The sequence below is a fragment of the Perca fluviatilis genome, chromosome 7 (genome assembly GCF_010015445.1).
Source record: "Perca fluviatilis chromosome 7, GENO_Pfluv_1.0, whole genome shotgun sequence".
Classification (NCBI taxonomy): Eukaryota; Metazoa; Chordata; class Actinopteri; order Perciformes; family Percidae; genus Perca; species Perca fluviatilis.
Genome location: NC_053118.1, coordinates 17519290 through 17540272, shown reverse-complemented (window position 1 = coordinate 17540272; position 20983 = coordinate 17519290). Strand labels below are relative to the sequence as shown.

At 45.1% G+C, this 20983-nt stretch overlaps 2 protein-coding genes across 6 annotated transcripts; both read right to left on the bottom strand.

Annotated features, from left to right (window-relative positions):
• Positions 1-850: 850 nt before the first annotated feature.
• pigv (phosphatidylinositol glycan anchor biosynthesis, class V) lies at positions 851-3743 on the bottom strand. The gene is made up of 3 exons (XM_039805504.1): positions 3353-3743; positions 1949-3115; positions 851-1842 (listed from the first exon to the last, which is right to left on the bottom strand). The coding sequence occupies exons 1-3, from the start codon at positions 3419-3421 to the stop codon at positions 1555-1557; spliced, it is 1524 nt and encodes a 507-aa protein (XP_039661438.1). The 5' UTR covers positions 3422-3743; the 3' UTR covers positions 851-1554.
• Positions 3744-4661: 918 nt separating this feature from the next.
• On the bottom strand, positions 4662-20269 carry arid1aa (AT rich interactive domain 1Aa (SWI-like)). 5 transcript variants are annotated; one of them, XM_039805498.1, is made up of 20 exons: positions 19042-20269; positions 16541-16759; positions 15813-16424; positions 15577-15696; positions 14692-14932; positions 13971-14060; positions 13699-13866; positions 12785-13118; positions 12485-12630; positions 12311-12396; positions 11929-12138; positions 11623-11827; positions 11294-11447; positions 10971-11140; positions 10664-10847; positions 9932-10057; positions 9267-9366; positions 8161-9004; positions 7898-8028; positions 4662-7805 (listed from the first exon to the last, which is right to left on the bottom strand). In XM_039805498.1, exons 1-20 carry the CDS (start codon positions 19960-19962, stop codon positions 5940-5942), a joined length of 6927 nt encoding a protein of 2308 aa, XP_039661432.1. In that variant the 5' UTR covers positions 19963-20269; the 3' UTR covers positions 4662-5939. The 5 variants fall into 5 exon arrangements, with proteins under 5 accessions (XP_039661432.1, XP_039661433.1, XP_039661434.1 ...); XM_039805499.1 differs by having other exon boundaries at positions 10971-11134; XM_039805500.1 differs by having other exon boundaries at positions 11294-11429.
• Positions 20270-20983: the final 714 nt, after the last annotated feature.

Below are 20983 nucleotides of genomic sequence, written 5' to 3'. Positions count from 1 at the left end.
TCATAAAGCCAATTTTGGATATCCATAATTACATTTGTTGGGTGCTAGTCAAGATGTGTTTTAGATATTTAAATACTCTTGTCATCTTTTTTCATAACTGTAAAGTGAGATCTACAGTCTGAACGTTTGTGTCTCTGCATGGATTAATTCTCCAGAGCCTTTAATAAGCCCAACTTTCTACCAAGCAACCATTAGCTGCTGAGACTGCCCTTGTTATCATGCTGAGTGCTTTCTGGACCTGTGATAATTAACAGGCGATATTCTCACTGTTTGACTCCAAGGCCAGTGTTCTGTGTTCATAGCGGTGACATTATTCAGTGTGTTTCCAACATTGTTCTGCTAAGAAGACTAGTTGATTGAGTTGTTTGTCATAGCACAATCTAATTAATTAGACTATGTGTAATGGATGTGCAATTATAGCCACTACTTAGGCTCTTATTTTTTTTTTAGCCTATGACCCAGGGATAATTGTTAATATTCAAAACATTTTATACAGGCCAAACGATATCATGCTATAAAATCTTAAATGTATTGCATTGTTCCCCAGAGAAACACCCTGAGTGGTAACTATTCCAGTTATTTTTTCTTTGTCATTGACGAATACACATATTGTATCAGTTTTTGTCAAAACTCTTGCTTTGACTACATGGAAACTGCAAATCACAGAGGGCTTCAGTTAAATTTTGTGTTTTTTGGATGAGGTTAGATGGTGCACTCAATAGTTTTAAGAGTAACAGCAACCTCTAGTGGTTTTAAAGATATGTCTGCAAGCATCAGAGATAACTTGAGTCTGTGCAGTAAAACAAACCATGAAGGAAGATAACAAAAACAGTTTACATACATACACGTGTTTTAGATTTATCACATTTAGTTTAATATTTAATTCAAGGGTAAACTTTCCAGTGCAACTTTGGTAGCCAATGTTCTTTACAACAAAACACAATATAGCAGTTTTACATTAATGCCTCAAAAAAAGGATTACTTCTACATGAAAATAAAACTAAATTTAGGACCCTTAAACAGCAACAAAATCTTTATTTTTTTTTTCATTCACATTCAAAAATCCCAAACTATAACTTGGAATAATTCTTCGAAAACATGCAATATTAAAGTAGAGTAAATAAAATGTTATGCTTCAGCAGGACCTCAGTAAGAAACAAAAAGTTTTCATTTTCAAGTACAAGCATAATCTTCCCCAATATTTACAGTTAAACAGTGTTCAATAAAGTTTCAAGGAGTATTGTACATTTGAGTTTGTTCTCTAACTGTTAAAAATCCAAGTCAAATTAGTTGACTATTGCATGAATAAATCTGCATCAAAAATGTAGGCATGTCAATAAGTTCAATGTAGGACAGGGCAACATAAATATAATAAGTACTTTTACTTTTTTTGCATTGCATTTATTTACCCAAATTGAAGTTATTGAGTTCATTTTCAACAATTAGTGCCAAAACAAAAATGGTCTGTTGATGTACTGTAAAGTGTGTGTGTGTGAGATCTAAACATGATGTATAGCCCAGTCCTTAATAGAGATATTGCATTTAAAGCTTAAGTCATGTCCATGGCAAGAAGTTACAATGCAGTGCCAGGCCCAGCACCCAGTAAGAGAGGAAGTATCCCAGGACGCTCTGTGTGGTAGGAGAACAGGTTTTAAAGTGTGGCAGAAGTGCAATGATGGGGTTTTGAGGTGTGTGCTTGCATCCATTCCTGGAATGTGTCTGTAGCTGTACATTGGGATTTGAGGTCTTTCTTCGATGAAGAAGTGGTTCATTGAGGAGAAGCAGGTGTGCACTTATCCAGAAGGGCACGGGAGTCGAGGAGGCCATGAATCTGGTTAGAACCTAGAAATGCAGATTAAAAATGGGAATGAGTGGAAATCAACAGTTGTTCCTCACACCCAGACATATTAAAACATTCCACAAGAAGGTGATTATATCACTGACTTACCTGCACATGCATGCACAACGTTCCAAACGCCAGAAGTACTGTTGAATGTACAACATACACGAACACTCTGGGATTGAACAATCCTGGTGTAGGTTTGTCAAGTCGTTTATTTGCATCTGTCTCCCAAAGCCCGAGTCTCAGACACAGTTCTGGATTGGCTTGAAAATATGCATATGCTGCCATTATGCCGAGGGTAGCCATAGGTAGAGCCAGAATAAAGTTTGGTATCTGCTTTAGCTCAAAGTAGCGGAGGAAGCCTACATCCCAATAAACATCCTGGATATGAGAATAAAGCAGGGGGAGAGGTCTCATGCACCAGAGGGGCGGTGGACCATTTTCATCTGGAACCCGGTAGCCCTTTAGTTCAGCCAGCGACAGAAGAGCAGGGGGGATCCGTTCCAAGGAGACCGATGGTGTGCAAAACGTCCTATACCCATAGTACTGGAAAGCAAAGAAGGGAAGGGCAATAATTGCAGTTCCCAAGAGGGAGGTAAGCAGGAGACGGATGATGGCCCAGATATAATGGAAGACTTTACTGTGGCCTTTTGTCGTTGTTCGATACACACGAATTTGGGAAATAGCGTGCAGTGATGGAAGATAGAGTAGAAACCCTATGTTAACAAGTCCATTAGATCGTGCTGCAGTGGCTATACTGAGAGCCAGGCAGGCTCGGAAGGTGAATCCTTTCTCCAGGAGGAACAGACCACCAAATGTGAGCGCAGCAAACAGGCTCTCGGAGTATCCAGCGGTCATGAAAACATTGGCAGGTGTGATGCAGTACAGCAGGCTGGAGAGCAGAGCAAGACGCCTGTCCTGAAGAACTATCCTACTGAGCGCGTACAAGGCGACCACACTCAGCAGGAAGAGGGCACTGTTCCCCAGAGCCACAGCCACCAGCAAACGCCCCCGCACACTCAGCCAGCTGCTCAGGGGCCACAGCAGCGTCTCGGCCAGCCCTCGGAGGATGATGGGAAAAAGGGGGAAGAAAGCAAAGTTGTGCTCATAAAGGTATCCTCTCTCTGCAATGAAGAGGAAGTGCTCGGCATCCCAGTGAGAGAGGCCACCCAGCAACCACTCCACTGCGGAGTCCAAGTACAGAGGCTCCTCTGTCCGTGGGGGTCTGAACGCATCAGCATCATGGTCAGGGATGACAGCATTGAAGACAGCCTGAGGAGACATATTTAACATTCAAATAAATCTGTCCAGAGAAACAAAGCACATAGGTGTACAGTACTTCCCTGAGCACCACTCATTAGCTAACTTTACCCCACAGAAACACAATTGCCAAGGTGACTTCAACATCAGAGGAAATGAGGGTTAACTGTTGATAAACATTATAGCTATAAAATGGTGAAACGAGATTAGCATATTGTGACATTCACGTCCAACTTGGTTAAAACGTACCTGCAAAAACAACGACAGACCCCTGGTAACTGTGGCAAACTCCAGAACTGCTCTGACATCCATAGTCATTGATGTGACGGAGAAAATCCGAAAAAGCCGGTTATGACAGGCCTGAGCATTGTCGCTGCTACGAGACAGTCACTGCTGGATTCGTCATATTGTCTATAAAACATAGCTAGCTTAGGACAACATAACTCGGCGAACGAGATTCTGAAAGTTTCGCGTTTTCATTGGTTTTATAAATTTAGGTGAAGGTAAACACTAATTTTATTAGACCGATACCCGTCGTCAATCAGCGTTTGTTTTCGGGTTTTCTCAGTTGCATTCTTTGTCCTCACATCCTCAATACTGCAGCAGCTCTGCTTCGTTTCGAACGGGACTTTTCACTTCCGGTGTAATCAAACTAATTTCAAAATAAAGGTGAGCCCAGATGGGGGAGAACCCATATAGTTTGTGCTACATGCACAATGATTTATGTTTTAATAGCATAAGTGTAGCAAAAATAATACCAATGATAGTTTAGCCTTTATTGACTTACGTTTTATAACCAGTTATAATCAGCTTTTTGGTAACGTCGTGTCCATATACTTTCAAAAAAATAAGGTCGTGTCCTTTTATAGTCTATGGTCGTGTCTCTTGCTCTCTTTTGGTCACGTGAAGAGTGAAATATTTATTCTCTCCAGCAGGCGGAGCGCGAAACCGCCTAATGGACTGGTTTTTCAAGTGGTGCAAGCTTATATACGGTCTATGGGTGCAAGTAGGTTATCCTTCATTCAAAACATGTGAGATTGTTTCCTGTCTTTGTAGTGTAATACATTTGATTGGCTTGAATGTATGGTAAATCTTCTTACACATGCCTTTTAAGTACGCTCATAAAATCTGTTTATAATAGTGATTTTCTTGTTCCTCTGATATCTGATGTATATTAAAATGAACACTAAGTGGTTTTTTACCCACTGTTTCTGTTTGGCTCATGATTAAGGTATACGCTAAAATGTTGATTTAATCTAGCATAATGCTGTTTGGTTAAATATTAAGTTCATTCAGAGAGAGCCCGTGTGCGGTCCCCTCCTTCAGGCTTTATGTCATGTAGTGTTAATGACTCACTAAACGGTAATATAGCCAATGCATTCCCATGTCAACAGTTGAGTCAACCAATAAAGACCATGTTTCCTGAGCACTGAGGTGCAGAAGCATGTATTTCAGAAATTCTTTTGAACCCGATTTTGTGTGAATTCACACATTAGTTTTAATTGTTTGTCCAGAAGAGGTCACTAATCCAAAAGAACAAAACCATCAAACAGCTTACGAAGATTTAATGTACATTTATTCTTACCACGTGGAACATATAGTATAAAGATTTCATACTGAATAAATGATATTCATTGAGCCAAAAAAGGGAAAGGGAGGAATTTACATGTTGTCTTAGCTACATAGTCTGAAATACAAATATGCAGAATCCATGACTGAAGAAAAATTGTCAAATGTGTACTTCATCTAGTTTATTTTGTTGTACCAGGATATAACAGGTTTGAGTCGTGTCTGCTGTACTACGGCGCTGTGGAGAGACCAGAGGCGTGGGTCTAAATCAGCAGGGACTGGAGGTCACAGACCAAACTAATGTCAGCCTCAATCCCTCACCACGAACAAGTGTGAGAATAGTGACACAGACAGAGACACACAGAGAAAGGAAGTGTAATGTACAACATTATATATACACCACAGCAAAGCTGTATTTGAAGTTGAAAACCAGTCCTAAGAGGCGATTTCTTTTCATAAGGGTATTCATACAATCAAGGGATAAGAGGAGGTAAGGGTGTTGTAGGTTCTTGATACTTTGGGGAAGAAAGCCATTTTGTTTAACACCAAACTAAAATGACCTCAAAACTCTAAAGAGCTGCATCTTCTGCTTCTGTGTGAACCGTGTGTTACAGAATGCTTACACTCAAGAGCAGTACGGTACAGAAAATGTCCTACAATCTACTGCACACTGCACAGGCCTCCCCGGTGAAGGTGTCTATTGACAGCACTTAGTCTACTGTCGGGCTGACTGGTGAAAATCCAACTACAGCAACTATAACCAGTAGGCCACTTGTCAGTCTGCTTCACCTCTGAACGTCAACCAGTTACAGACTCATTGTGCCCTCGAGGGGAGAGCTAGGGCACACTGTGTCTCCCAAACTCACTGTAAACGAGACAGCAACTTTGGTTACAGTTTTTGTTTTTCAGCTATTTATTTATTTATTCATTTATTTATCTTTATTAAAAAGTACTTTCCCCCCCAAGTGCAGAACAGTTTCCCAACCGTGGTGCTCTGCTCTGTGTCATCCAGTTGCCATTCATGTTGCAAGTAGTGTCACTTTGTGGGCCTCTCTCTGGTTTGTAATCCACCACAGCTCAGTGATGACCCTCCTCGAGCAAGGACGGCCTGGGGAGGGCTCAGAGAATGGAGTCCGAAGGATTTTCATAAATTAAAGACAGTCACTTGAACTTTCCTTGCCCTGTTACACACACAAGCCAGGTTTCCAGGGAAGAGGGGATTAGGGATAAAAACCCCAAAAAGTGGAGCCCCGGCTCCCTACAGCTGTCATGACTGGCCAATCAAAAAGAGTACATCACAGATAACATGAGAAACCAGCGAGTTCATTAGGGGAGACACTGAAAGGTCGAGGAGTCGGGACTCTTGTAGTGTGAACTCTGAGTGGTTCTCCTCCACCTTGGCTAAGGCGTGCAGAGCCCGGGCAGCTCGCCGCATCATGTCCGGGCTTGTGGGCTCGAAGTGCATCCCCTGTAGGTGTAGTAGAGAGCTCTGGCTCTGCTGAAGCTGTGTGGCAGCCAGACTATCCTCTAGGAAGCCCAGCAGGTTGCCCACACTGCCTTTCTGAACAGCGATTGCTCTGGCTGCCACAGTATCACCCTGGGCCAGGTTGGCCAGTAGGACCACGGCCATCTCCCTGCAGACCGCAACCTTCCTGTCTCCGATTAGCCGCACAAGGTTCCCATATAGCTTCTCCAACCGACTGAATGGCGGAGTGGCCAAGATGAGGTCCACATTGTTATCTTGAATGCTTAGCTTGCTTAGCGTCTCCAGGACCAGTCTCTGAGGTGACAAAGCACTGTGGGGGCCGAGGGTGGGGAAGGGGTCCTGGGCCTCTGCTGATGGGCAGACAGCCCAGTGGAGAAGACCGTCCAACAGAGGCAAGCAGATGCTCTCTGGGTAAATAGAGAGGTCCAGTTGGCCTGAGATGTTCGCCAAAGTGACCAGTGTGTTCTCCCTCAGGAGCTCCAAGCAATCCCACCACCATTCATCCCTTTGGCCCATTCCCTCGTCCGAGTCCTCATCTTTCTCGTAGGTGAGCGGAGCTTGTTTGCGCTCAGGGTGCCTGTGGTGGAGCAGGATCAGGCGTCCCAGTAGCAGCAGTAGCCCTGGATGTTTGGACATCTCGTGGTCATTGCCTGGCACAAAGGAGAGGCTGCGGATTATATTGGAGACGCAAATGCAGCGGCGGGCTAAAGAATCCTGCCAGTTAGCCAGTGCAACGAGCGGCCCCTCGTCCTTACTGTGAGGCTCATCCTCCAGGATGGTGCCAGTCTGCTGTGCCTGCTGGGTTAAAACACTGCCGGGGAAAGGAATAGGTCTATTATTCTCCTGGTGACTTTTAGCAACTTTCTCAACTGTCTTTGTCTCAGAATCCATTTTCCTCTCCTCCTCAATGCTGAGTGAGGAGCTGGCCTTCTCTGAGAAAGCGGTCTCCTTTGGCATTTCTTCTTCATCTTGATTCTTGCTTTTCTCTTCCTCAGCTGGCAAACAATTTTCCAGTGACACTTCTTCTGGGACTCGTCGCTTCAGCAAACTTGAGGGCACATATACTCGTTCTCGTGGTTCCAAGAAGTCTTTGCGTGGTTCAAAGTGAGTCTGGATGTGGTCTGTTGAGTCTCCGCCTCCAGCGCTCCAATGAAGTAACCCACTGTCAAACTCTTGCAGTTTGCCGTGATTATTTGACTTGCCAGTCGCAAATGGATCCTTCTTCCGTACCACCTTTAGAGGAAACTTGTCAAACTTGCTGGCTTGTTTGGGTCTTTCATTGGCAGCTAAGGACTGCAATGAGCCCGTCTGTTCAGATGAAGAACCCTTGTTCTTCCGCTCCTCATCTTCGGTTTTCTCCTCTCGACCCAGAGACTCCGAGCACTGCTGCTGCTGCTCCTCCTCCTTCACACGAGCTGGCCCCTCAGTTTCTCGTTCCTCCTCTTCTTCGTCCTCTCCTTCCTCTTGTTCCATGTCCTCAGCCCGTTGTTCCTCTTCTTCTGCGCTGTCCCAGGCTTCTTTCAAGGCATCAGGATCAAGTAGTGTCCTCTGGCCAGGGTCTCCCACCTCATACTCCCGAAGAATACCAAAGATTTCAATGAGGCAGCGTCTGAAATACTCAACCACCAACTCTAGTAGGCCAGGCAACTGAAGAAAGAACATAGATATAGAACATATTAGACATGATCACTACGCATAGAGTGCAGTTATAAACCATCATTAAGGGCTCAGTGTCTCACCGTGTTGAGATCAAAGGTAGAAATACTGTTGTCATCATACAGGAGAATGTTGATGGTATCTAAGGCCCACGTACTCTCAGCCAATAAACCAGACTTTAATGACATCATAACTCTCCAGGCCTCGGGGGTTCCTAAAAAGCCAAGACAAAAAACACAATTGGTACACTGTAAGAAACAATTGAGAACAATATAGCTGGACTAAGCAGCATTAGGCAGTGATGTCAATAACAAAGAAGTTCAATATTCATAATCTTTAGTCATACCGATATCTTTCACCGTGAGTCTCCGACGTGGTTTCAGGACAGGATGTGAAGCTTCTATAGAGCCCGGGGGAAAAGGCATGTCTCGCCTTATTAGAGGCGACTGCACCGGAGGGGGCACTATGTGAGACGCAGGCACTGGAGGGCCAGCCTTCTGCATCTTCATTACTCCGTGCATATAGGGAGATTTACTAGGCGATGTCCTGCTATCCATGGGGCGGGGCATGGAGGCCGGGCTGGACACCTGTGGAATGTGGTTCTGCACACCCTGAAGGGGCTGGTAGTTGGGCTGTACTGAACGAGGCATAGGTTGGCCAGGCCCTGCTGGACCATAAGGAGGCTGCCGCGGGCCCATCTGCCCCCCCCACTGTCCATCATGATTCATGCGCTGTTCTGATGACATCATCTCCTCTGAGCGGTTCATGCCAGGGTAGCCGGGTCCCTGGGGTGGGCCCCCGGGGCCACCCTGCCGGTTGGGGTAGTTCTGATAGTTCATGTCTCGCGGTCCCTGCCACATACCTCCCTGAGGTCCCTCAGGGCCTGACTGCATCATCTGAGGGGGCATGTTGGGCTGAGAGTTGGGCCCCGTCGCTACCGGCATACGTTCACGACCAAAAGGAAAGGGAAACTGATTGCCTGGGCCAGGTGGACGGCGATCAGAGCCGGGGTAGGGTCCACTGCCGCTGTACTGATTGTACTCCTGCTGTCCTGAAGAGGGTGCAGAGGTACCTCCGGGCTGTTGCTGCGGTGGTGGTGGTTGTTGTTGTCCACCATGGAAGGGCCCACTGTACTCCGTCTCATGGCGTTTTGATGGAGGATAACCCCCTTCCACAGGACGCTTGTAACTCTACACATCAAAAAGTTCAGACAGAGACAGAGACAGAGACAGAGAGAGAGAAGAGAGAGAGAGAGAGAGAGAGAGAGAGAGAGAGAGAATTTCACACCATTTCAGTTCAAAACATGGGTTCAGAACAGTTGCCTCTTCAAGACAAAATCTAATATATGATAGCAGCTCACTCAAAGACAAAAATTTACACTAAACCAAAAAAAAAAAAAAAAAAAAGTGTATTGAGCATAGTTAGTTAGTGTAGTGCAGATGGATCAATGACCTGTTGTTGTTGTTGTGGGTACATTCCAGGCTGCTGATTGGGGTAGGAGCCTGTAGGGGGCGTTCCTTGTCCAGGATACTGATTACCATAGGAATCATGCCTGCAAACATTATGCACCCTCAGTTTGATCATGAAAATATTATGCATGTCTTAACTCACTGGATTAAGTCATGGCCCACTGTCCTACACACAGTCAACATTTTGGCTCGGTTTTGAATTTGTCATCAAGACATCCCAAGTTACTTTTTGTTCAATCTATAATAAAATTTAATATAAAAGGCAAAATGTGAATGCTGAATATAAATACCTGTACTGCTTACTAGTTGGTAAATATTAATAAATAATTAAAAAAGGGATTCACACATTTCAAATCAACATAAATGTGCTCACATCACATACAACAAGCCCAAACCAAAGAGCTGTGAAGATTCAAAGAGACAAAATTCTAATGTTAATTAATGAATGTTAATTTGTCAAGATAACATTGAAATAATGTTAAAATACATTGTGTCCAACATCATTGTACAACAGAATGAAATGGCTGTCTTTTGACACCACTGAAGAACTGAAAGCAATGATAGATATGAATATCTTATATGAAGAATTAGTAGTTTCCATTGACCGTAGCTTTAAACCCAAGAAACTTCACAAATAAGTGCACTGACCGTGGCTGCTGTGGTGGGAAGCGGTTTGGCGAATACATCCCAGTGTCGGCATTGGCAGGTATCATAGGGTTTGGCTGAGGAACACCGGATCCCATGTTGCCCTCTGGGCCCATTCCTTGCTCCGATCTGAGAAAACCAGAACAATACACATGGTAAGTTTTTTTCTCTGCATATTTTGCTACACACAGAATACAAATTATGTTAGAAGCTCAAAAAAAATCTAAATGCTTTGGCTGCGATTTATTTATAATTCTGAGCAGCACAAATTCAGCACATGACACTATCACAAAAACATAAATGCCCTCATGTCAGTGAGCAACATTACAAAGTCAAATGGAACAATACAAACAATATAGAGTAAAGTGGACTCACAGGATGGGCAGAGACATGAAAGCAACATGATGCACAGTCCAGCCTCATCTTTTCTTCACAACATCGCAACATTTTTCAGATGTGCCTGACTGAATTTGAAGTTAGTATTTGGTTCTGGTTTCCATTAACAAAACCTTGTCCATGCCTGACAGTACATCATCCACTCAAAGCACAGTTGAATGTGTAAGAGCCTGAATGCATTTCCTGACATTAAAATAAACCAATTCAGCCTTAGAGATACCTTTCCTGACCTGCACAGGAACTTTTATGTGGTGTGACTGAACATAAAAAAAGCTGCCGGTTATTTTCACTAATGTTCAATGACCTTGAAAATGCCATCTTCCGTTCAATGATTCTTACCTCCTGTCGTAGCCTGGTCCATAGGGAAACTGCTGTCTGGGCCCCATTGGCATTGTGCCCATGGCCCCAGGCGGTCCTCTGTTAAACGGAGGCTGCTGCTGTTGCTGCTGCGGCGGTTGCTGCTGCTGTTGGTCACCCACCCCGCTGTTCGGGCCCTGGTTAGCAGGTAGAAAGTGCTCCCCGACTGGAAATGCATTCAGAATTAAAGCCCATTAAGAATCAGATTAACTGAACAGGTAATTTCGTAAGTACATTAGTTTTTAGAACAACATGATCCATTCCGCTCTTGTCAATTCAGTGTGCCCACCTTTCCGCATGTTACCAAAGGGGTCCTTGTTGGGTTCGTAGGTGCCCATGCGCCCTTGCATGTCTGGTGTGTTCATGCCAGCCTGATAGGCAGAGTTGGGCGTCATGTTCTTCCTGGGGAAAGCAGGGTCACTTCCTTCAGAGAAGGGGTCCTGCAGGTTAACGCTGCTCCTAGAGAGAAGCAGGGGTGAAGGGGGAGGGGAAATGAGGAGATAAGTGGGAGGGACAGAAGAAAAGAAAAATAAATTAGTTTTTCTAATCAAAATGTATTTTACAGCCTAGAATCAATTGGCCAAAAGGTCAGAGGTGTTTAACAACAGTCACCTGGACCCCGGTGGCATGGGGGGCATCTGGGTATGAGGAGTGGAGGCTGGGGTGGGAGGTTTCAGGTCCCCCCCTTCAGCCATGGAGCTGCTGGTGGACTGGGGTGTCTGAGGACCCTGCAGAGAGCCTGACCCAGCTGTGGAGCAGAGGGACGCTTCAGTTCGAAATAAGAGAGGAGCAGACAGACACGATACATGACTTTAATGACACTCAAACACTGCAAGTTATGTACGTTGGTTGGTTTTAAAGTGCATGAATGTGGGTAACTGAATTGGAACTGCACTGAAACACACGGTCATTTGAAAAGACGGCTTGACTACGGCTCTAACCTGGAGAGGGTGGCTGGACCTTAGCAGCTTGGTTCTTTTTGTTGTCTGTAAAAATCTCAGGAGGAGGGTCCTCACCACGCTCAATTTTGCACTCAAAGGCGTACAGACACTGGATGTACTGTTTCTTCAAAGAACTGGCAGCACTGCTGGATGTGCCCACATTCAGGGAAGTGGCCAGATCACGCCATTTCTTATTCTTACTCACCTGGGAGACGCACAAAGAAGAAATATTTAGAATAGAGATTACAATTGGGGGCAGGCAATACATGAACTCATTTTATTATTGTATATAAATGCCACATTAACCTGTGCCATGCTTCCGATCTCTTTGACTGACATATACAGACGGAAGAGGTCGAGCGGTTTGCGTCCTACAGCGGGCAGGTTGGTCATGCCCATGGCTTTCTCTTCAATGAAGGCCAAATAACGGTCCACCCACATCTTCCTTTCCGGCTCTGGTCCTAACTCATACAGACGGGTTATCTTTTCATTGGTTGTGGTGGAAGAGTTGGACTTCTGTATTGTGCAAGAGAAAAAGATATAAAGAGATATAAAGAGAGAGAGAGAGAGATTATTATTATTATTTTTTTTTTTTAAACAGTGCAACTTTTACAGATGCATGAACAGAAGACCTTCGACTTTCGAAGTATTTCAAAAATACTGTTACAATATGTACTGGACAGGTCACCTTAGATTTGGGCTCTGGCTTGGGCGTTCCACTCCCATCTACTTTGTTATTCATCTTATTGTTCACCTCTGGACTGGGGGCCATACCTAGACACAATGATGGGGATTGCAATTAGCTGTTAAAATTGCCACCAAAAAGAGAATAACAGGTGCAGTCATCTCTACGTAAACATACCACTTGAGTTATTGGCCATGTTTGGCCCCATAGGATAAGGTGATCCACCTTGAGTGTTCATCATTCCAGGCATGTTGTTCATGGGAGGGCCATAGGGTGGGCCGGAGCCTATCATGGCTGGAGACATGTTGGGGTAACCAGGCATCCTGGACAGAACGGAAAATAAAAGAGCATCTTGTATTCATAAAAGTGACAAAGTATGGTACAGGTACCTCATATTTAAGCATAAGTGAGAAGACAATCTGAAGTCGTGTGTGAAAGAAATAAAGGTCGGCACTTGAGGATCGATCATAAACCAACCTGTTGTGCATGGAGTTGGTGGCAGGGTGCTGCATGGCTGCGGGGTCCTGGGGCTTTCTGTTCATGCCTGGAGGAGGACACATTCCTGAGCCTACCTGGGGTGGCATGTTGCCCATGTTAGGAGGGATGTTTGGACCCATGTTGGGCCCCATATTTGGACCCATATTGGGGCCGTAGGGACGTGCCCCCATTTGATTAGGAGGCATCCTTCCTGGGGGCATGCCAGAATATGGCGGCCCCGCACCCTGTCCTGCCATGGAGTTCATTGGACCTATGCCTGGCCCAGTGTAGTTTGCGTTGGGCATGTTGCCGTAGCCCGGTTGACGGGGATAACCTAAGGATGACATTATAAAGAAACATAATCAGGTAAAGAAATCCCTTGGCCGTTTTTGTATACTGGTCTGTAAAAATCGCTGAGAAGTTTATTTGTGTTCAACATTAAAATGTAATTGTTATAGCCATGACAGAGTATTTTCCTTAAGAGCTGTGTGAGGCAGACATTTTTCCCTACAGTGTGCTAGCAGAGAGAGCTATGCACCCTGAGCAACAAGCCTTCGTCACAGTCTCAGCTCTACTGACAGGAGGCTCTGCTAAGTCAGCTGACTCTCTGCTTCACAGCTATAAATAGCTGCAACGGAGTCAGAGGGAGGGACCACCGATAGCATGGTATTCCTATGAGGCAGGGGAGATATATTCCATAGGTTTGTCTAATGGGAAATGCACATGAGAAAACTTTATGAATAGATGGTAAATTAAGTGGAAAACCTTTAGAAAATACAACTTAAGCCTTATAAATTCCACCTCTAAAGGCCATTTTACAATTCATCTTTTTAATACATCAGGACATAATTTCAAAACTAAATAAAGCTCTTTCTTCAAGTAGAACCATCAAGAGACAATTTGAAAGTTCACACCTTGGGGGCCATATTGTCCTCCCTGCTGTCCATAGCCACCCATGGAGTTGTTCTGCTGATATGGGCCCATCCCAGGATGCATCTGTCCCCCTGAAGACTGGCGTGGCGACAGTGCAGAGGCTGACTGGGGGGAGCCATAAGGCATCTGAGGGTTTCTCTGCATAAACCCTGAAAGAGGGCAGAGGAAGGAGACCATGCTCAGACTCCGATGCTATGGCAAAAACTCTTGACATATTAATCCATGACCACTTTGCGTTTAGACTGCAGCATACCTCTGTCCTGGGCCATAGGAGACTGGCTCATTGCAGGGTGTAGACTTCCATCTGACTGCACACTTGATGGCCTGGGAGGCATCTGGGTCACTAAACAATAGTATTTAAGTTAATTTACTGCAAGCTTAAAAAAAAAAAGTTTCAAGCCATTGGGGTTATAATGTAGCTACCATGGTTATTCCGATGCTGATTTCCATTCTAAAATTCTCGCTAAAGAATGTGTATACCATTAGCTCCTTGCCAGGCACCATTTTGAGTACAAAGTTAAGTAGTATTTCTCTGTTCTAAATCTGCATTTGGCTTTTTATTAAAAAAAATGGCTATCAATTTTGTGGGTGGCATGACATGAAACATGAAAGCATGTCACAATATCAACCCTTTGCAAGATAGCATTTGAGAAATGTAGTTACGCCAATAAGAAAACCAAGCAACACAAATGGTATTGGTATTTGCATTATAGCTTCAAAAAAAGTTTTAAAAAGAGAGTGCATGCTATCGTCAGTGTGTGGAACTATGTTCTTCTAATGTAAAGACACTTAAAAGTTTGGTTCTTGTTAGTGCTCTCCATCAAATATGTAGACCGAATTTGAGAATGTAATGATAGAATTTAGGTTGCTATGAGGTGCATTTGTCTCTTGCAATGCAAAATCAACACATAAAAGTTGTCAAAATTGTGCTACTGATCATATGTCTCATTTCAGTGTGTGAGGGATCAGCCTACCTGGCATGTTGGCGGGTGACAGCGGTCCTGTGCGGGGTGTGCTAGCGCTGGCAGGGGAGCCAGCTGGCGAAGGTGAAGGCCCTCGGATGCCTGGCAGGTGGGGAGACGTGTGAGGAGAGAAGGGCGACTGGGCCTGGTTACTCTGCTCACCCTGGCTGCTCGACACACCTGACGTGCTCACACCGGGACTCAGGGCACCCTCTGCACCTGTAGGCAGGTCATCAATGGACCCTGACAGGTCCTGAAAACACGTACAGGAAAAGCAGAAGTAGAGTCAACAAACATGGTATATTAAAGAAAAAATGAAAATTACAATTTACAACTTCAGAAGATTCAGCTCTTATCCATTTTGACACAGGCTGTATTTTTTCTTTCTTTTTTACAGATGAAGCATACGATTTTATAGTACTGTAATGTTTATTTAATACGCCGACTGTTGTATTAGCATGCACTTCTTAAATTCTTAACTTGCAATTCCTTCTCTGTATAGCTACGCCTGGCACGCACACACACGTCCTTATTTATCTTTTTCAAAGAAAAAAAAAAGTGTGCATTAGTGCCAGGGGTTGTCATGGTTACTGAGGTTTGTAGGATGCGAGCTGAGTCAGCATGTAGCAGCAGCCTTGCCATGTGATTTCAATACACAAACAAGCTCACTTGTATTCATCTTAGATTTACCCATTTAAACTCAACAACCACTAACGCGCAGCAGAAGCACACAAAGTCTAAAATCATCAAGGGACGGAAAACACAGCAACACCAACATGCAGGAATATTAAATGTAATAAGCCTCATATTGTCATATAGTTGTAGTTCTAAGTAGTCAAATGAATATGTCCTATGTAATAAAAACTACAAGACACAAATAGAAACTAGCCTGCTTACACGAGGATGAAAAGCAAAACTGACCGGAAGGCTGGAGGGGCGGCCTTGACTGTCCTCTGGGCCAGTTTTAGGCTGGGTGGATGGAGGGGCGCTCGACTGAAATGAGTCCTGGGATACCTCCTTAAAGACATCAGAACACATGCTTATGTATACTGCAAGAGTTACAGGAAAGCATGCATGTGAACACCGTAAGATAATTAAGTATGATGACTATGATCCTAGACCGAGGGTAGTACCTGCTGTTGTGGAGGAGGAAAGCGCTGATAAGGTGACTGTTGTGCTTGCTGCTGCGGCGGCTGCTGGGGGTTCTGCGGGTACGCTGCAGGCTGGCCCTGTGGGTGTTGGCTGTGTCCCGGTGGCTGCTGTGGAGGCTGAGACTGTGCCTGCTGTTGCTGCGAGGGGGGCTGCTGAGGCCCCTGTGTGGCTCCTGGGTAGTTGGACTGGCCCTGTGGTCCAGCGGGTTCCTGGGAACTTGGCGGCTGTGGGGCCTGATTGGGAGGACCCTGCTGCTGGGCGTAGAGAGACTGGCCAGATTGTGGGGCTGAGGTTTGGGAATAAGGGGGCTGAGACTGTGGAGGCCCTTGGGATGGGCCTGGCAGTTGCCCCTGGGACTGTGGGGGCATGTGGGGCTGCGGATAGGGTTGTGCTCCCTGGTTGTGTGGAGCAGACGTCGGTGGAGGGTGGGTTTGCCCTGGGTAAGGTGTCTGGCCACCCGGTTGCACTGATGGGGGCTGGGAGTAGGGGGTTTGCTGCTGGCTTGGGTGAGGAGCCTGGCCAGGTTGGCTGTAATATGGTGCCTGGCCCTGAGAGCCATAGCCTCCTGGTCCCTGCTGTCCATAAGATCCCATCTACACAGAGTACACAAACACATAAGACTTGAAAAACGACGGGGGGGAAAAGCAATGATACTGAGAGAATTAAGACACAGAACTTATTTCTGAAGAAGATAAATCATGTGAAATACCTGTGGACCATACGACATGCTACCCATGCTTCCAGGGGTACGTCCTTGCATTCCCACTGGGAATCGCTGAGGACCTGGAGGGCCATAACCCTGGCCAGGGTAACCGGGCCCCTGTTGTGGACCTGTGGGAGGCCCCTGCGGCGCCTGCTGATTATATGGACTGCCTGCTCCGTATGGCTGACCTCTCATTTTTGCCATTGGGTCAATAGGACCAGGTGGCTGGGCATGGTAAGAACATGAGAAAATACATTAAGTCAACAACAAAAGTGCATAGGATAAATTTAAACAGAAAGTGCTACATCTTACATGCTGTCGTCCTTATTCTTATACAAGTTAATTGACCATCACAGTGTGTCCATAAAATACTTTGCTGCGATGTGTAACTTTCGCAGAACTAAAAGTGTAAAAACAAACTTCGAAGAATGAGGAAATTGTGCTTTTTTCACCTTATTTCCCACGGTCATTACCCAGATTTTTTTTTTCCACCTCAGTTTGCCATAGTTTCAGAAGTCAACAGAGCTATATATATCTACTTTCGAATGGAGGGCAGGTTGCCCAATCTTAAACATATCCCAGCTGTGCTCCTGTTTTGAGCCTGGTCCAAGTAGTCCCCGAGAAGGCAGTTTGGCTCTGGATGAATGACACCAGAAATGAACCAAGTACTACCTTCACAACAGCAGGAGAGATTGAAAAAAAAAAAGCACAACATGATCCAATTAATATCTCACCTCCACCAAAAATATTTAGCATCGAAAGGTTGGGAATTTTAAGAAAATTTCAACGAAAGATTATCCACTAGAAAACTTAAAGTATCACCTTCCATTACATGAAGTGAATTCCCACATGTGAACTTTGCTGAGAGGAGTGTCCTCGGCTTAACAATGGTCCTTTACAAATAGCATGCTAAATGCCTTATGTGACATTTTTCCGATCCAAGATAATGAAGTGAAATAAATAAGAGCAGCACATGGCTAATCTGCATAAGACCGAGAGGAAACTCCCTTGGCCAGTGAGAGATGGTGGACTGCCTTCTGATTGGCTTGGGGGGAGGATTGGGGGGAATTCTTTGCAGTCACACAGTCAAACTTCTGTAGCATGCCAGATACAGCAGCAACACGCTCACTTACAGTACAAACACACACACATATCCTCACAGGCAGGGGTCAAATTTGCCTTTTGCTACTGTGTAATGAGTTATAACACAGAGATGTTTATCAGTTAATAATTTGTTTATCTAGGTAACACCAAAGATTACAAATAAGGTGGTATGTAAACATAGACACTACCTATCACACAATAAAGCAGGGTGCAGTTGAACATACATGTTCATAAACTAGCAATCAAGCTACAAAGTATAGGACAGGACTGGTTCTTTGATGATAAACCATGCTGCATGCATGTTAGAACTAACAGCTAATAAGGTTTTTACCGCTGTTTGCCAAAAGATCAAAATCAAAAATATAAAACCATATATTATCCATGTCCCAAGTGCTCCAACACTACACGTTTTGTTGAAAGTAGAGCAGAGAAGAGGAGTGAAACAGCAATACCTCTGGTGACCCTGTAATGAATAAATGCTGCGTGTTCTTATCAGCAACTGTTGCCTTGCAGCACATGTAATTAGAAATGGCCATGAGCAGCGGATGAGGAGCCAATCAGATTTCAGCTAGCATGTCAACCAAAGACCAACTATCTCCTGGCTTTGACAGCAGGATTTTACCTCCACAATTCAAATCCCAGTGCAAACTGCAATCTGCAGGCTGCAGGCACTCACTCATATGGCTGAGCTGACTGTTTACAGACAACATGCATGGGAAGCTCAGTAGCTTTTCAGCACATGGAAATTCATTTTATAAAATATATAATCAAAATGTAATAATGTACATCCTCCCCTGACATCTTACATGACATTGTAAGTGATTTAAACTGAACCTACACGAGCCATTTAACTAACCGTGAAAGGCTGATTCGGCATGCAACACATTCCTTCCGTCGTAGCCACAAAATTACATCTTATCGGGCAGAAAAACATTTAACGTGACTGTATAAGCAACTATCACAAACTAATGTGTGTGTGAACAAGTTACTGTATATAAACCCGCATAATTAGACACCTTTATAACATAATACATAGTAAATTCAAAGTATAACACGCGTAGAGAAGCTATCAGAGAAAAAACGAGCCGCTGCTCTTCGGTGAGCATTTTCGCCCCTTTTCAAAGTCGGGCCTTCTTGGCTCTCTCAACGTCCTTACATCGTTTCAACAACTTATATTTTCTTCAAGCGGCACTCTTGTATTGATACAAACCTGTATCGATATATTAAAAACAATTACTTAACGACCTAGTGTAAAAGGAAAAAACACATGAGAGGCAGCCATTTTAGAGTCTTTGCGAACTAGTAGCAGACAATGGCTGGCCTGCTACGTTGTGAACTAGCTAAGAGGAGGGAAGGAGACGTGCTAAAGCTCACATCATATGCCTGTAATAATGTGACTTTACCTGGTTCCTAACTAGCGGCTGCCCGGCACTTCCCGGGCTCATAGGCGACGGGTGATGGCTTCTTTGTTGCCAACCCGGATTGCTCCCTCCATACAGACCGCTACTGCCCATGTCTGCTGGTCCCTTATTAGCTCCTTCTTGGCTACTGTAGTCGTTAGACGGGTAGTTTGGATAACCCCGCGTTGCGCTGGGGGAGGTTAGGAGCTTGTTGAGTGTCGGTGTGGATGTAGGTTGTGGGTTTCCAATATTATATCTCTGGTTACTGTAAGATCCAGCCATCGCCGTGGGTCCTCCCGCTGGTGGCTGCTGCTTAACGTTAGCTGGCTGCCCCCCAGCTGTCGGCGCCTGGGTACTGCGAGGGGAGTTCATGGCGTATGCCTGGCCGGGATATGGAGTCCTGTTCGGGAATGGGTTGTAATTGTTAAACTGGTGGTTTGAAAAGCCATGCTCGTGTGAATTAGGTTGATACGGGTCCATCATGTTGCTCGACTGCACGACCGGACCCGCAGCAGCTGCCATGCCAGGGCTTTGTTGTCCGCCATGTTGATGAAAAGGGGCCCGACCGTAGTGCTGACTATATCCGTACGAAGGTGGAGGAAACGCCGTGCCGTGGTGATGCACCAACCCGGGATGGTTATTTCCCTCCGGTCCGACAGAGTCATTCTGGTTATTATTGTTAGCCCTGGGCGGGTTCCCATTCCCGTTCTTCATCTCAGGTTCCCCTCCTCCCCCTGCATTTCCACCGTCGGCCCCGTCCTGCAGATCTCCCCGGCCCGGCGATCCGCTGTCCAAGCCCGGCTGCTTTTTGTCGGACTGCTTCTCCCCCGGTACCGACTCCTCCTTGTTGTCTCGATCCGGTTTTTTGAGTTCGGAAGGCGGGCTAGTGTTAAGAGTGGCGGCGCTGGCGACCTGAGCGGCCATGATATACCCCCCCACCTCTCTCTCCCTCTCTCGGCGAGTCAGTCACAATCAAAAGCTAGCATTGAATATAAATAATTGTTTATAACCATTTATCCTTGTGCCGATTCATTCCCACCCCTTATACCGGACCGAATCCGGCTGCCATCCCGGTTCCGGTTCCGTAAATGGGTTAGAAATATGATGGACGCTCCATACAATGCGTTAAAAAAGCGACAGAAATTGTTGTGGGAGTTGTGTTACTGAGCCCGGGTAGAGGCAGGGAGCAAACCCAACCAACACGAGGCTCTGCTAGATACAGCCATTTTACTGAGCCGCACAGATGGCTGCAAAACATGGACTGGAAGCCCCAATGCGGACTGGACTTCTTCTTACAGTCACATTGTCTTTCCCCCCCATAGATGGAATATTTTCTCCACATGAAGAGTGATGAGAGTCTAATGTCCACACAACTTGTGTTACCAACATATAAGTACTGTATAGTTTTAAACAACCGACGATGAGGTTATGTATTACAAAACATATTCATATGCATGGTAAATTGCATGAGTGCTCAGTGCCGGGGGGGTGGGGGTGGGGGGGGGACTAATTAATTGATGAAATAAATAATTTTTCAAGTACATACGTGTTTGCACAGATGTGAATGTCACAGCTGCAAGTGTAAAAAGCTGTAATGCACACACTGTAAGATATACAGAAACCAGTACATTTAGTATTTAGCCTAGCTTGAACACATTCACACTTACTTGGGGGAAAAAAGGAGTAGTAATAGTCATATTTATACATATCAGCTCAGAAATCTGACTTTGGACACAGTTGTTTTTAGTTAATTCCCACCAGTGTTTCGAAGTGGTATTTAGGCAAGCAAAGGCAACACACAGGTTTTTCCAGAGTAGAAGGAGGAAGCCTTGCAGCAAACGAGACTACCAATGCACATTCCCTCTTATTCCCTCCCCTGCCTGCCTGCCTGCCTGCTCTGCTCTCCTCTACCACCCCCTCTCCTCTCTGTCTGTCTCTCACTCCA